The sequence below is a fragment of the Cheilinus undulatus genome, linkage group 9 (assembly GCF_018320785.1).
Source record: "Cheilinus undulatus linkage group 9, ASM1832078v1, whole genome shotgun sequence".
Classification (NCBI taxonomy): domain Eukaryota; kingdom Metazoa; phylum Chordata; class Actinopteri; order Labriformes; family Labridae; genus Cheilinus; species Cheilinus undulatus.
In genome coordinates this window covers 34,974,252-34,987,127 of record NC_054873.1, presented here as the reverse complement: position 1 = coordinate 34,987,127, position 12,876 = coordinate 34,974,252, and the positions used below count along the sequence as shown (strand labels likewise).

Genomic DNA, 12,876 nt, shown 5'->3' with positions numbered 1-12,876 from the left:
TTCTCAGCACTGACTGCCTCTGATACCTAAGACATGCTGTGATATCTGAGAATCCTGGAGATTGGTGTTCCTGCAGTGCTCTGTATGTGCCAGGGGGCAGAAAGATAAATCTTATTTTACTATGGCTCAGGTAATGAGGAATACCTCCCATGCCAGCCGCATTTCCAATGCAAGCACTCCCTTGGTGAGTCCTTTTTCCTTAAAAATGCCCTTTTAAGTTCCACAAAGACACCTTTTTTAACGATAGCTGTGGAGTTTCTTACATCTATATTCAGTTTTTAACATACAAACAGTTATAGGGGCCTCCAAAAATCCAGTGAAGGGTTTTTTTGAAAAACACTCATAATGCAGAGTTGATCAATTCTCTTAAAATCTGCCGGTTTAACCTTATTTTTATTGTATGATAATTACTAACAACGGTGTGGTAGTACAGACATTGTATTGATTATAAAATGCTTGCAAAAGGCCAGCGATAACTGTTTTTAACCATCCAAAAAAAATACTTTTTTTATGTCTGTATTGGAGGAATACTTGGTATCAATCAAGCTTAGGAATTAGTTTTCATATCTAAAAGGGAAAAAATGATACTGAAAGGTTTTTACTGTTCTCATAAAAAATGCTTTGATGTGAAAAAAAAAAAACTTGTTACTGAAAAACTCTCATGAAAACATGGTCTTCTCCAAATAGCAACTAGCTCCTAGTCCCCCCAACCAGAGGCGTCAGACGGCCCCTGTCATGTCCAAACCCGTCATGCTGCCCCAGTCCCAGACCCACCGCCCAGATCCGCTCAGATCTGCACACCGCTCTGATGGCCTGGTATGAAACCTTCACATCACACACCTCCTGCATACACAAAACTTTGACTCTGCTTAATAAGGTCATCAAACATTCAGACATCTGACACAGTATTGCATCATGATTTGAAGGATTAATCTCTGCCTCTTTTGTCTCAGCCCTTGTTTTTCATTCAGACTCTCCAGCTGTTCAGCTAAAAGCAGATTTGTGGTTATTAGATGACACAGGAGTCAGTTCTACTTCCTGATAAAAAAGCTCTTACTAAACTGTGTAGATTTTCTATTTTGTCAAACTCCATTTATTTGATGAAAAAACTCTCAAGAAACCTTTTCCCTCACATTGCCATGATTGCACATCCACCTGAAAGCTGAGCAGCACAAACACACTCCCCTACCTTCAGCTACAGAGCAGCTCCACAGCTGCAGGTTAAATGCATTAGAAGTCCCCTGACTGTAGTAGGTGAATGATGGAAGGCCATAAATCATGTATTTTCCCCACAGCACACAACTATATTATTAATGTTTGAAACACAGTTATAAATGCTGTATTTAAGAAACTAAATTGGAAATATTGAAGTGATTGCTGCTGATTTAAGTTCTTATTTTGTGTCAGGGCTTGTGCACTTAGCTCCAGGGACTGTGTTACACAATATATTGTTGAAATAACAAAGGATTCCTGGCATCAGTCTTGAAAAATAGGCTGAAAGGATAAAGATAAAACAGGTTTTTCCCCACAGCCACATGTCTGTAGTTTATCTCTGACACTTGGCTAGGAAGGACTGATGCTGCTATGGTGTTGAACTGCAGTATTTTTAGTTAAAAGATACACAAATGAAATTCATCACTGAATAACCTCTTACTTAAAGAGTAACTAAATGATAATAGCGAGTTAAAAAGCTGGAGGGACAGGGGGCCATAGTTTTGGGTAAAACATATTTTATAATCTGCTAACTACTAAATAACATGTAATCTAAGCATTCGGTCACTCCTTAAATACATTTACTTTGGTTTAGTCCATAACCCCTAGTGCTAGGGGTTAGGGGGCTCAAAAAATCTCAGCAAGGCTTTGTCTGCTCTGAGACTGTCAAAATTGGAGGGCAAGGGGCACAAGTGGTCTAGTGGTTTGAGGCGCCCTGTGTACGTGGACGGTCAGGGTTCGAATCTGGCCTGAGGCCCTTTGCTGCATGTCTCTCCCCCCGCTCTCGTCCCTGTTTCCGACTCTATCCACTGTCCTCCTCTATCAAATAAAGGCACAAAAATAAATCTTAAAAAATGGATTGGCAAATAAATCTATGATCATTGCAAAACTCTACCTAAACTTTCATTCAACCACAAAATTAGTCTCAAAGTATTTACCTTTTTTGGTGTGCAGATGGTTGAGTGGTCGCGCCCCATGTTAGCGGGTTTCCTGGGTTCGAATCTGGCCTGTAGCCCTTTGCTGCATTTCTCTCCCTACTCTCTCATCCCTGCTTCCGACTCTATCCACTGTCCTCCTCTATCTAGGAAAGGCCCAAAAATAAATCTTAAAAAAACAAGTATTTACCTTTTTGTCCTTATTTCATAAACAGAGAATTTCAAAGCAAAAGCCTTGTCTTCAGACATTAACACCACAAGAAAGCGTTGGAATAGTCATTAAGTAAAATGAATGGCCACCCAGTGTTTATTTTGTTTAAACAGGCATCTGCAAAGTCACCTTTATTGTCTTTTCTAATATTAATGTCTTCAAATGTACGCTGTGACTTCACAAGTCATTTCCTAGTAACACTGATGCAGAATAGTCAAATTTTAAATAGAGCATCACCAGATAATTCAGCACCAGTTAAACCATGACATCCAATTTTTACACCAGACGAAATAAATGTTTTAAAAGATGAAATCTAAGTTAAATATTCTGGCTGTACTTTGTTACTTCTTTACTTCAACATTTCTTTTTTTTATCATGTAATCAAGTATTTTAAAGCTTGATTTTAATTTTCAAAATTATGTTCATAGTTTTTATGTAAGGTAAAAGGCCTCTCGCAACCCACTTGAAGTACTCCCAGGGCCCACCAGTGGGCCTCAGCCGACACTTGGGGAAGCACTAGTTTATACAAAGGTCTTTTGCTATGATACCATGTTGGCCTATTTTTTATGGTTTAGTCAAAGAAGAAATTAAAATAAATGTTGACTTTTGACAGCTATATATATATATTTATTAGGGTATTTGTTGGGGAGGGGAATTCTTGTCACCCTTATGTTGATAGAATTTCCTTTAATCTTACAACAAGCACAAACAGTAATAAGAGCTTTTCAATGGTGTGTTATCATCTCAGTGTCTATTGCTCAATTAAGTTGTCTTGCTTTATTAATGGGTTTTTGTTTGAATGTTAAATACAGACAGATTTCCCTCAAAGTTTTGTTCTGCTTATATTGCTGATGTATTAAGATATATTACTGGTGTTTAGCGTGATAGACAATATTTCCAGTGCAGAAGTGAGGTTATTTTTGTTCTGTTTTTGTATTTTTGTCAAATCTGTTTCTTGTGTTTCAGCCTCAGGAGATGCTGAAACGGATGGTGCCTTTCAACTCGTCTTTTAAATCAAACCCCAAACGACAAGTAATCCATACCTATCACCACCTTTTTTCATTAATTATTGCTCTTGAGTGTTTTTTCTCTTGTTTCTCTCTTCACTTTTTGCTTTCCTGCTCACACATCAGGCTTCCTCATGGTTCACTGAAGCCTGAGTGATGGCTTTTCTTTTCTTTTTTCATCATGTGCTCTCTGTCATCGCTGCCTTTAGGTCCAGTTGTGAAGCTCATGCATGACCGCTCTTTTATCGATTTGGAGCACACTATAACACTGTGAACATATGGTGTGGGAAGCATGCTGTGGTCTCAGTGCTGTGTGGTGGGTTTTAACGTTTACGGGAAACAGATGTTTTTTTACACCAGGGACTGTTGTTGTTTAATGTTACCTTCACTTTGCTATGAGGCAGGGGCCATCAGTCTTTTTTGATTTACTGTTTTTCATTATCTCCAATGCCACAGTGCATTATTGTGTTTGCTGTGCTGTCTGCAGAATGAAACCATGAAATATGTGTGATTTCATTTTCACGTCAAATACTGAGTCTTTGAACAATGGCAGGAAATGAACACTAGATTAATGTTTTCATTTAAATGTCACCCTGACTCGATAAATGTTCTGTCCTTCTTGATCTTTTTGTCTCGTTCCTTCAGATAAAATATCTTGAGTGTTAAAGTGCTTCTTTTAATTATTTTCTTAAGGTGTGAGGCTTTAAAAGCTGCTCCGCTTTTTGACTTAATGACTGACTGTCTCCATGGTTGTTCAGGGTAGCATTGACATTAACATAGAAGTGGTTGTCAAAGGAAATCTAACCAGCACTTTAAGCTTTCATTTAGAGATTTCTCAAAGATTGTTCCTTTATGCCTTTTTTTGACAAATTGACAAGTTTTAATGATTCCTGTTTTGGTTCCCTTTCAGGGATTTCAGAAATACGAGGAAGAGTTTGATCCATACTCCATGGTATTGTATGCACAATTTTTGAGCAGAACAAAAACACAGAAAATGTAACTGATAAATGGCTGTTTCAATCCATTTGACCAATACAAAGTCCTAGCAAACAAGTATTATCTGTTACTGATTTAAAAAGTAACATTTTCTTCATTTAAGTATCAATAAACCAAAACATTGTATGTTTGTAAAGGTTGCTTACAAAATAAATTGACCAGTTGTCCAAAGGAAACACTGGGAATGGTGTGACGCCAAAACAAGTAATATTAAAAGTCCAAGTTAATGACTGAAAAACAACCAATAATTTCTGACCATACATACTTTTATTAATGATGATAAAAGCAACTTCATTTATAAGGCATTTATTAAACAAGGTTACAAGGTGCTTGACAAATAGAATGGAATAAAACAAGATTAAGAAAAGAACAGATTTAAAAAGATCAAAATAAAAAAAATAAGAACAGGCTGAATGCACAGGATAAAGCACGTGAAATATTACATACATAGGGATGAACACAGATTAAATAATTCAGACAATTAATATGGATTTTAAATTGAAAAGGCCTACTTCCTACCTATAAACATAACTTTTATAAGTATTCAAAAATATGGAGTGAGTGTGTCACCCTGATCGCCTCTGGCAGGGAATCCTAAAGTTTAGAGACTCTAATGGCAAATGACTGGTCTCCTTTGGTTGCCAGTCTGGACCTGGCAACAGCAAAAGAAGCGGCCCTTCATGATTTTAATTTATGATTTAAGGAATAAGGAGTTAACCCTTCTGTGATGTAAGAGCAGCAGCATTCTGAACTTGTAGTGGAGCCATTGCAGACTGACTAGCTGACTAAGCATTGTACTAGTGCGATGCAAAATAACAAAAGTCTGAAACACATTTACAAATGACAAAAACTTTACATTTTACAAAAAACAAATATGTCTGATACAAAATAACAATGTGAAACCCTTTTAAAACTTGAAACAAAATTACAAAGTCTGAAACTCTTAACCAAAACGTTTTGACATTTCATGAAACAAATTTAGAATTCAGTAAACACTTTTACAAAATGTGAAATACTTTTCCATAACCTGAGACACACTTACAAGTTTTAGAACACTTTTTTAAATACTGCACAGATTTACAAACAGTGGTGTCTTATGAAGGGAATGTACCAAATGCTGGAAGTTTTGTAAAAGTATTTCAGACTTTGTTATTTTGTTGTGGACTTTTTTGGAAATTTGTTTGGTATAATGTAAATTTGTTTCATCATGTTTAGAAGTGTGTTGCTAATGGAAATTTATCACATGAAATATAAAGAAAACTTTTGTTTAATGTATATTTGTTTCTAGCTAAAAGTACCTTAGACTTTGTAATCTTGAATGGCACCTCCAGGCCACCGTAAGTAAACCCTCACACAGCAGCAGTCATCATCTTGGCAGGGTTACAATCTAGAGCCAAAAAACTTGACAATCATGGATTCTAGGCTTAGACCCTCATTTTTTCTGTTCTTTGGTGAGCCTAGGGTAGAAGATAATCTTCTTAATGGCATTTCTGTTTATGCTTAGAAAACTGTTGTTTTGCTCTTTATACCCTTTATTTTACTTTCTTTGTTTACAGTTCTCTGCAGATCAGATAGACGGGCGAGATGTTAGACTGCTCAGGATTAAAAAGGTACTGTGTGAATTCTCAGATGACTCACATTTTAAAAGAGACATTTTACAACATGACTAATGATGTTGATGTGTTTTTCTATTCTCCCTCAGGTTGGACAACTTGACATTGCTCTGGAGGGAGGTGCAGACTCTCCTTTAGGAAAGTTGGTGGTGTCTTCTGTGTATGAAGGTGGTGCTGCAGATAAGCATGGTCAGTTCATTTTGATTTTATTTTTTTATTTAAAGTTTTACCCTAAAGCTTCTGTGAGGAACTTAGGTTTTGTGTATGTCTGTGGAAAGTGTATTATGTCTTGTCTCTTTCTAAACTTGCATAGCACTTTGTAATGAAAAAACATCTCACTGTGAATTTTCTGAGAGGGAAAATGTAAGCAGTGGCTTTTTCATCACTTATGATTCCTACCTGGTGGCAACAGTAAGGGGTTTTTAAAATGATCATGTTAAAATAAAAACACTTCTGGGTGAGGTAGCTCTTCTCCATTTGTGCTAATTTATGAGAGCGTGTTGAATTAGTCTTTGTCTTGGACCAGTTCCCCTGGGACCACTTTGCATTGGTTGACCCAGCAGGGGCTTGTGCATCTGACAGCACAGCTCCAGTGCTCACCAGGATGAGATGTCGATACTTGGAGGGGTTGGTGCAGCATCAGCAATATTTTAGGCGTTGTACCAAGCTTATGTTGAGGAAGCTGAGCTAGAAGGCAAAGATTTTGATTACCAGTCAAACTACATTCAGACCCTCACCTGTGGCCATAAGATTTGGGGTGTGTGGCAGAATGAGATCATGGATACAAGAGGTCAAAGTGAGCTTCTGGAGGGTGGCATCTGATCAGGATGCATTCTTGTGAAGGTCTTCTGGGTACATCCAACTTTGAGGAATCCACAGGGCAGACTAAGATCCTGCTTGAGTGATTGTATTGACAGACTTGAGATCTCCCAGAATAAGCAGAAAGCATCACTGGGGAAAGGGATGTCTGGGTTTACTTGCTTCATCTACTTCCACTGACACCTGACCCTGGAGAAGCAGAAGAAAATGGATGGTTGGATATAGATATAATCCAGAGCTCCCTGATGCTATGGTTTTCCTTTGTGGGACATAGAGAGGCAACAGTATTATAATTATTTTTTTCAAGCGAGTATGGGAGTTATTTTGATTATCATTTTTAAATCAAACCCCAACAAAATACATAGATTTACCTTCAACACAAACAATGAGGGATTGAGCTAATTAAAAAGGCGTAGGCTGCAGCTCATGCTTATTATGCCAACCCTTTTTGCAAGACAACTTCAGCCAGACAGCTTTTAAACTAAATCTGTAACATCAAACCACTTCAGAACAAACAAACTTTCAAACATTTTACAGAAATACATAAATAAATATGATACAATAAAGTTCCATAAAGATAATCCAAGCAAACACGAGAAGGCTCAGTATTTTCATAACTCTTCTTCATACCTGATCTTTATATTTTTAATCACTTCTTTTCTAAAGATTTTTTATGAGGAAATTGACCTACATATATTAAATTAATTGTCACAGCTATTACAGAGGTTAACCCCTCTAACATTCATCATCATCATCATTCATTTTTGATTTTTTTTCTTCAAAGTTTAAAATCCAAATTATACAGAAATAATTTTAAGTAAAACACACTATATCTCTCTGATTCTCACCTGGTCAGGCATCATGATCCACCAAGACCTCCTTAAGAGAACTTGTGACCCAATTTTTTAAAATATTCAACCATTAATATATATTTAATAATAATTATTTGGACTCTGAATAAAAAATAACATTAAACAAAGTGACAGGACAAAACAAATGTAAGCACATCATGTAAGCATGCATCTAATTTGTCTCCATTTCTCCAAGACTGTTTGGAAACTTGGTAATTTCTTGAGGGATTTCCTCAGTTTCTTGGGAAAACCAGCTTCATCCAAAGACAGGATAACAATTGTACATATACTGAAATTTACTCGTCATCAAGGGAAAACCCCCAAAACACACATATGTGTTTATTGAATGTCCACCTAGGGCTTCCGTAGATATGGTTTTTGGAACATCTTTTTTTTTCCTGGAACACATTTGTGACCCTCTGGAAAGAGCTTCGTGACCCACTTTTGAGTCCCAACCCAACACAATGTACAATTTTTGATAGATTTATTTAAATTGTCCATAATCCTGAGAGATCATATAGATAAACCAGAACCTCTCAAATCAATATGTAAACTTCACTGAGTTCAGGCAGCACAAGATTTTTTACAGCGCTCTTAGAAGAAGTTAAAAACAGCTTTTCAAGCAGAACCCCAGATCACATTTCTGTAAACTCATTTAATATTAAGAAATGTAATTTAACAGCATCTATGGCGTCTTAAAAGTGTATGAATAGAAATGTAGGGAATGTGCCTTGATTTGTTGTGCCAGTTCATCGTGTAATATCAGGATGCCATGCTGTTTGATTGTAATGGTTCATCATACATGTCACATATTGGACTTATTTTACCTCTGCATCAGTGTGTTTGGCATTAACAGTCCCTGCTGGGTTTGTAGGTGGCGTCGTACCTGGGGATGAACTCATGGCTGTGAATGGGAAGATCCTGATCGATGCCTCATTGACTGAGGGACAAAACTCTCTAGCTCGGGCCTGGAACAGCGGAGGGGTAGGAGAATTACATGCTTACACCTTTTTAAAGAACACACTGATAGCTGGGTTGTTTTATTGATTATAGTTACACTCCATCAGCCCTGGTTGACCGTTTGTGCATGTAGCTGTCATGCTCCGACTCAAGTTGATCATTTTTATTGATCTGATTAAGCATAAAGAAAAAGCAACTGTTGTTTTTCCCTTTAGGACTGGATCGATGTTGTGATTGCTGTTTCCCCTCCGAAAGAATATGAAGATGAAGTGTAAGCATTCACATCTATCATTCCTGTCCAAATATGTATAATGTGATTTTATTAAAATGCACCTGTGAAGCTTTTTGTGATCATTCAGGACAGAAGTGTAGTTTTCAATGTGTGGCTGTGTGTGCATGTGTATGCAGCCCTAAGTCAGCATCAGTCAGTCCCGCTGCGAACACAAAGGTGTTTGAAGGCAGTGCAACTCTGTACAGGCACGGCTACCTGCTTCAGCACTAGCCTTCCCTCTACTCCTACCTCACCCTTCATCCTGGTAATCCACCTGACCTCCTCTTCTTCCTCACTGCACCTAAAAGAGGAGATGTTTGGTGTGTTGTTTGCCTTTGTTTGGCCCTTTTTTCTTTTTTGAGCACATGTGACAGTCTCCCTGTCAATCAGAAGAAACAAGTGTTCATTATTCATCCTCTCTCCTAAGAGGACAAGTGAGATCTATGGATTATAGTGAAAGCTTGGCTATTTTAATGAAAGGTCAGCATGAAAATTTATGCACACACCTTATATAGCATGCAGTTTTCTCTTTTTCTATTTGAAAAATGCTTTGAGCGATGTTTCTTTAATGCTAAAGCATGTGCTCTGCAGCAATACAGCAATGCTATTCAAGTGAACTTTTACAACTAATGCGATCAGTGACCCATCGCCCCATATATCTGCCAAACCCTGACCCAGTAAGCTGTTTATAAACACGTATGTACATATGTGGCCTCTGTAGTATTGTACCGTGTCATCAGGTCATGGACGCTCATGAAAGCAGCCAGGGACTCCTGCCAGCCTTCAGCAGTTGTTCTGATTGATGTTGTTCAATGGGACTGTTACATGTTCTGACATCCACAGACATTTAAAGACATACTAAGTGACACCAGATAGTCCTGTAGTTAGGATTCCTCCTCCGCTGCAGTAAAAGTTATATGATCTCAGGGTTTTATTTCAGAGGGGATTTAATTATAGAAGAGCCAAAGATGTTCAGTCGATTTCTGAATACCAAAACGTTGTGTTTTTAAAACCAGCCTGCCTGTGTGGTTTTATGTTTCATTGATGTGCAGTGACTTAAGCATGCAAGAAATCAAAAAATGTTTCCTTAAGCTGTGTTTCCACCAGAAGTAACACGAAATTGTAGTCCAAGAGTGATTCAAATAGTCCTTTTTGCATACTTGAGCAAAACAGCTCAGAAATATTTCAGTGTCAGCTATGATGCATTGAGAAAGTATTCAGACCCCCTACACTTTTTACAATTTTGTTATGTTGCATCCTGATGCTACAGTTGAAAAAAATATCTTTAATCTTCACTTAGTACCCCATCATAACAAAATGAAAACAGAATTTACTTTTTTTTGCAAATAAATTAAAAATCAAAAACTGAAATACCACATTGCAGTAAGGAGTCAGACCCTTTGAAAAAAAACTCAAAATTTATCTCAGGTTCCCATTTCTCTGGATCTTTGCTGATATGTTTCTCTGCCATAAAACAATATGGGCTTATTGCAGAGTGGATAGATGGGAGACTCTCCTCAGTGAGAAACACATGAAAACCCGTTTGCTTTTCATTTGGAGTTTTTTGCATAGTTGTCCTTCTGGAACTTTGTTCCATCTCCACACAGGATTTCTTTGACTCAGAGTGATCATCAGGGTCTTAATCATCCATTTTACTGTGGCTCCTCTCCCCAAGTGCTCAGTTTGGCTGGGTGACCAGTTCTTGGAAAAATCCTGGTCGTGCTAAACTTCTTCTATTTGAGAATTATAGAGACCAGAACAAAAGTATGCAGTATGTGAGCATCTCTGGATGATGTGTATCATGGGGTTCAAGGGGTTCTATGTCTAAATTTAGTCTAAAACACCTGTTCACAGCTGGTGGGTAAGGACCCTGAAGTAGGTTGTGGAGCAGTAATCAGTGGGTTTTGAATGTGTGCCTGGAAAAAAAATGTTGCTAAAATGTCTATGACGTACTAACGTCTTAAGTGGGCATGCAACATTTGATTTTACCCTGTTTTACTGTGATAGAGGGAAATTTGAATGTTTTATCAACATTTAAGCTCATTTATCTCCTTTTCTATCAATAAAAAAGCATGTTTTTCCCATGATAAGAAAGTATTTCTCAAAATCTCTGTAAAAACAGCAAAAATCTACGCGTTACCATGGGGACAGGGGGTATATTTCTTTCCATCTAAGATTGTAATTAACTAAAACATGGGTTGCTTAAGATCTTGGGAAATTTGGCTCACCGTTTGCCATTAAAAGACTAATGGGTTCTGAGGCTAGACCAGTTGGGAACCACTGGTCTAAAATACTGGTGTATTCTTATCTACAAGTCTATTCTCAGCCTACTCCCTTCACACCTTTTGACCTACATCAGTCAAAAGAGCACATGACGTATCATCTTCAGTCTCAAGATCTTTTCTTACCATCCGTTCCAAAGGTCAGCACTGAACTCAGAAAAATTGCTGCTCTTTTTGATTAGAAAAAGCCCTCAAACTTAATGATCTGCTCTTATTGGATGCTCTTAAGAGGATGTTAAATGACTTGGAGGCAGACACATCTGGCTGCAGGTGTTTTAAATGACATATTTTTGTCGCAGATTACCTTGACAGATACTTGCATTCTTCATCTTTCTACTGTTTGAATGAAAATTGAATAGCTTACACCGGTAGGAACCTTTTAAAGGGATCAGATGAAGTCCTGTAGACTTCATTCATTCCCATCTCCCTTCTGTTTCCTGTCCCTTAGGAGAGTTCCTGAGGTGGATACACAGCTTAACACATAGAGCAGGTTAACTGCTTTTATTTGGCATTACTGCTAAAAATGAATCTGCTCTTGTCTTACATGTTACATAAACATACATTATAATATTCATTGTTAGAATAACCATTTTCCTCTTTTTTTTTCTTGCAGAACGTTCTTCTAAACTCATCAACATCCTGCCAAGAAAGCCAGACTGATGAATATTATTATTACTTATCGTCTTTTCTGCATCATAATAAAATGAGTCAGTTTCCTCACATTCTCAACCAACAAACAAAACAAGCTGATGATGTTTTCCTGCCTTTTTCCTTCAATGAAACCTCAGTGTTTACTCCATGCAGATAGAAACCATTCCGACTCTTCTCACGTTAATGTGAATCGAGTCATTTTTCCTGCACTCTTCCTCACTTATGTCAACATGTTTTTCCTCTCTACAAACACAGCCATCCTGACCTTTTCTGCCTTACAACACGTGTCTTAGCTTTCAGTGTAACAAAAAAGCTGGAGGTAAAACAAGCAAACTGTAATCAATATGTGCTCTGTAAATTGCCTTTCTAAAGCCCAATAAACCTCTGCTAACACCCACAGGAACGAGTTTGTGTCTTGCATACAGATTTTCTGCTCTCTCTGCTGTGCTTTTTCTCAACATCATGTTGGTATGCAGGTGTTGCAGGAGTAATAACACTGTGAGCACTGAGAAGCTGTCCAAAGAAGAAAACCAGCTTTAGGTACAGTTATCCTTTACATTTAGTCAGTGCCTATGAAAAGTGCCCATCCCCTTGAATGTTTTATCCTTTTATGTATTTTATAAATCTGTCATGGTTAACATACTGTGGCTTCTTTGACAAAAAAATACAAATAAAACTCTTGAATGTCAAAGTTAAAACGATTTCTACAAAGCAACATCAATTAAATAAAAAAATGTCATTTAAAATGAGTGACTGCATAAATATCCCCCCCTTCAAGTCTGTGTTATGTGCCCTTGGCTGCAATCACAGCACTAAGTCTGTGAGGATAGGTCTCAATCAGGCTTGCACATCTGAACACTGCAGTTTTACTCCATTCTTCTTTGTAAAAGTGTTCACACTCCAGACTGTTTACCTTGTTGTCTTTAAACAATTACTGTGAAGCTTTCTCATTTTTGCTCTGGGTCATTATCTTTCTGGAAAATAAATCTTCTCCCAAGCTATAGCTGTCTTGCAGGCTGAATAAAACTGTCCTCCAGGATTTTCCTGTATTTTGCTGTATTCATTTGA

At 37.5% G+C, this 12,876-nt stretch overlaps 1 protein-coding gene across 2 annotated transcripts in view; it reads left to right on the top strand.

Moving 5' to 3' along the window:
• ush1c (Usher syndrome 1C) overlaps positions 1-12,207 on the top strand; it is a 35,392-nt gene extending 23,185 nt beyond the window's left edge. Inside the window, exons 17-23 of one of the 2 annotated variants that reach the window (XM_041794673.1) lie at positions 3,325-3,390; positions 4,276-4,317; positions 5,918-5,971; positions 6,064-6,163; positions 8,519-8,628; positions 8,820-8,875; positions 11,771-12,207. In XM_041794673.1, the coding sequence (XP_041650607.1) occupies positions 3,325-3,390; positions 4,276-4,317; positions 5,918-5,971; positions 6,064-6,163; positions 8,519-8,628; positions 8,820-8,875; positions 11,771-11,783 (441 nt within the window). In that variant the 3' untranslated portion in view covers positions 11,784-12,207. The remainder of the gene's footprint in view (positions 1-3,324; positions 3,391-4,275; positions 4,318-5,917; positions 5,972-6,063; positions 6,164-8,518; positions 8,629-8,819; positions 8,876-11,770) is intronic. The other variant, XM_041794672.1, reaches the window with a different exon arrangement.
• Positions 12,208-12,876: the final 669 nt, after the last annotated feature.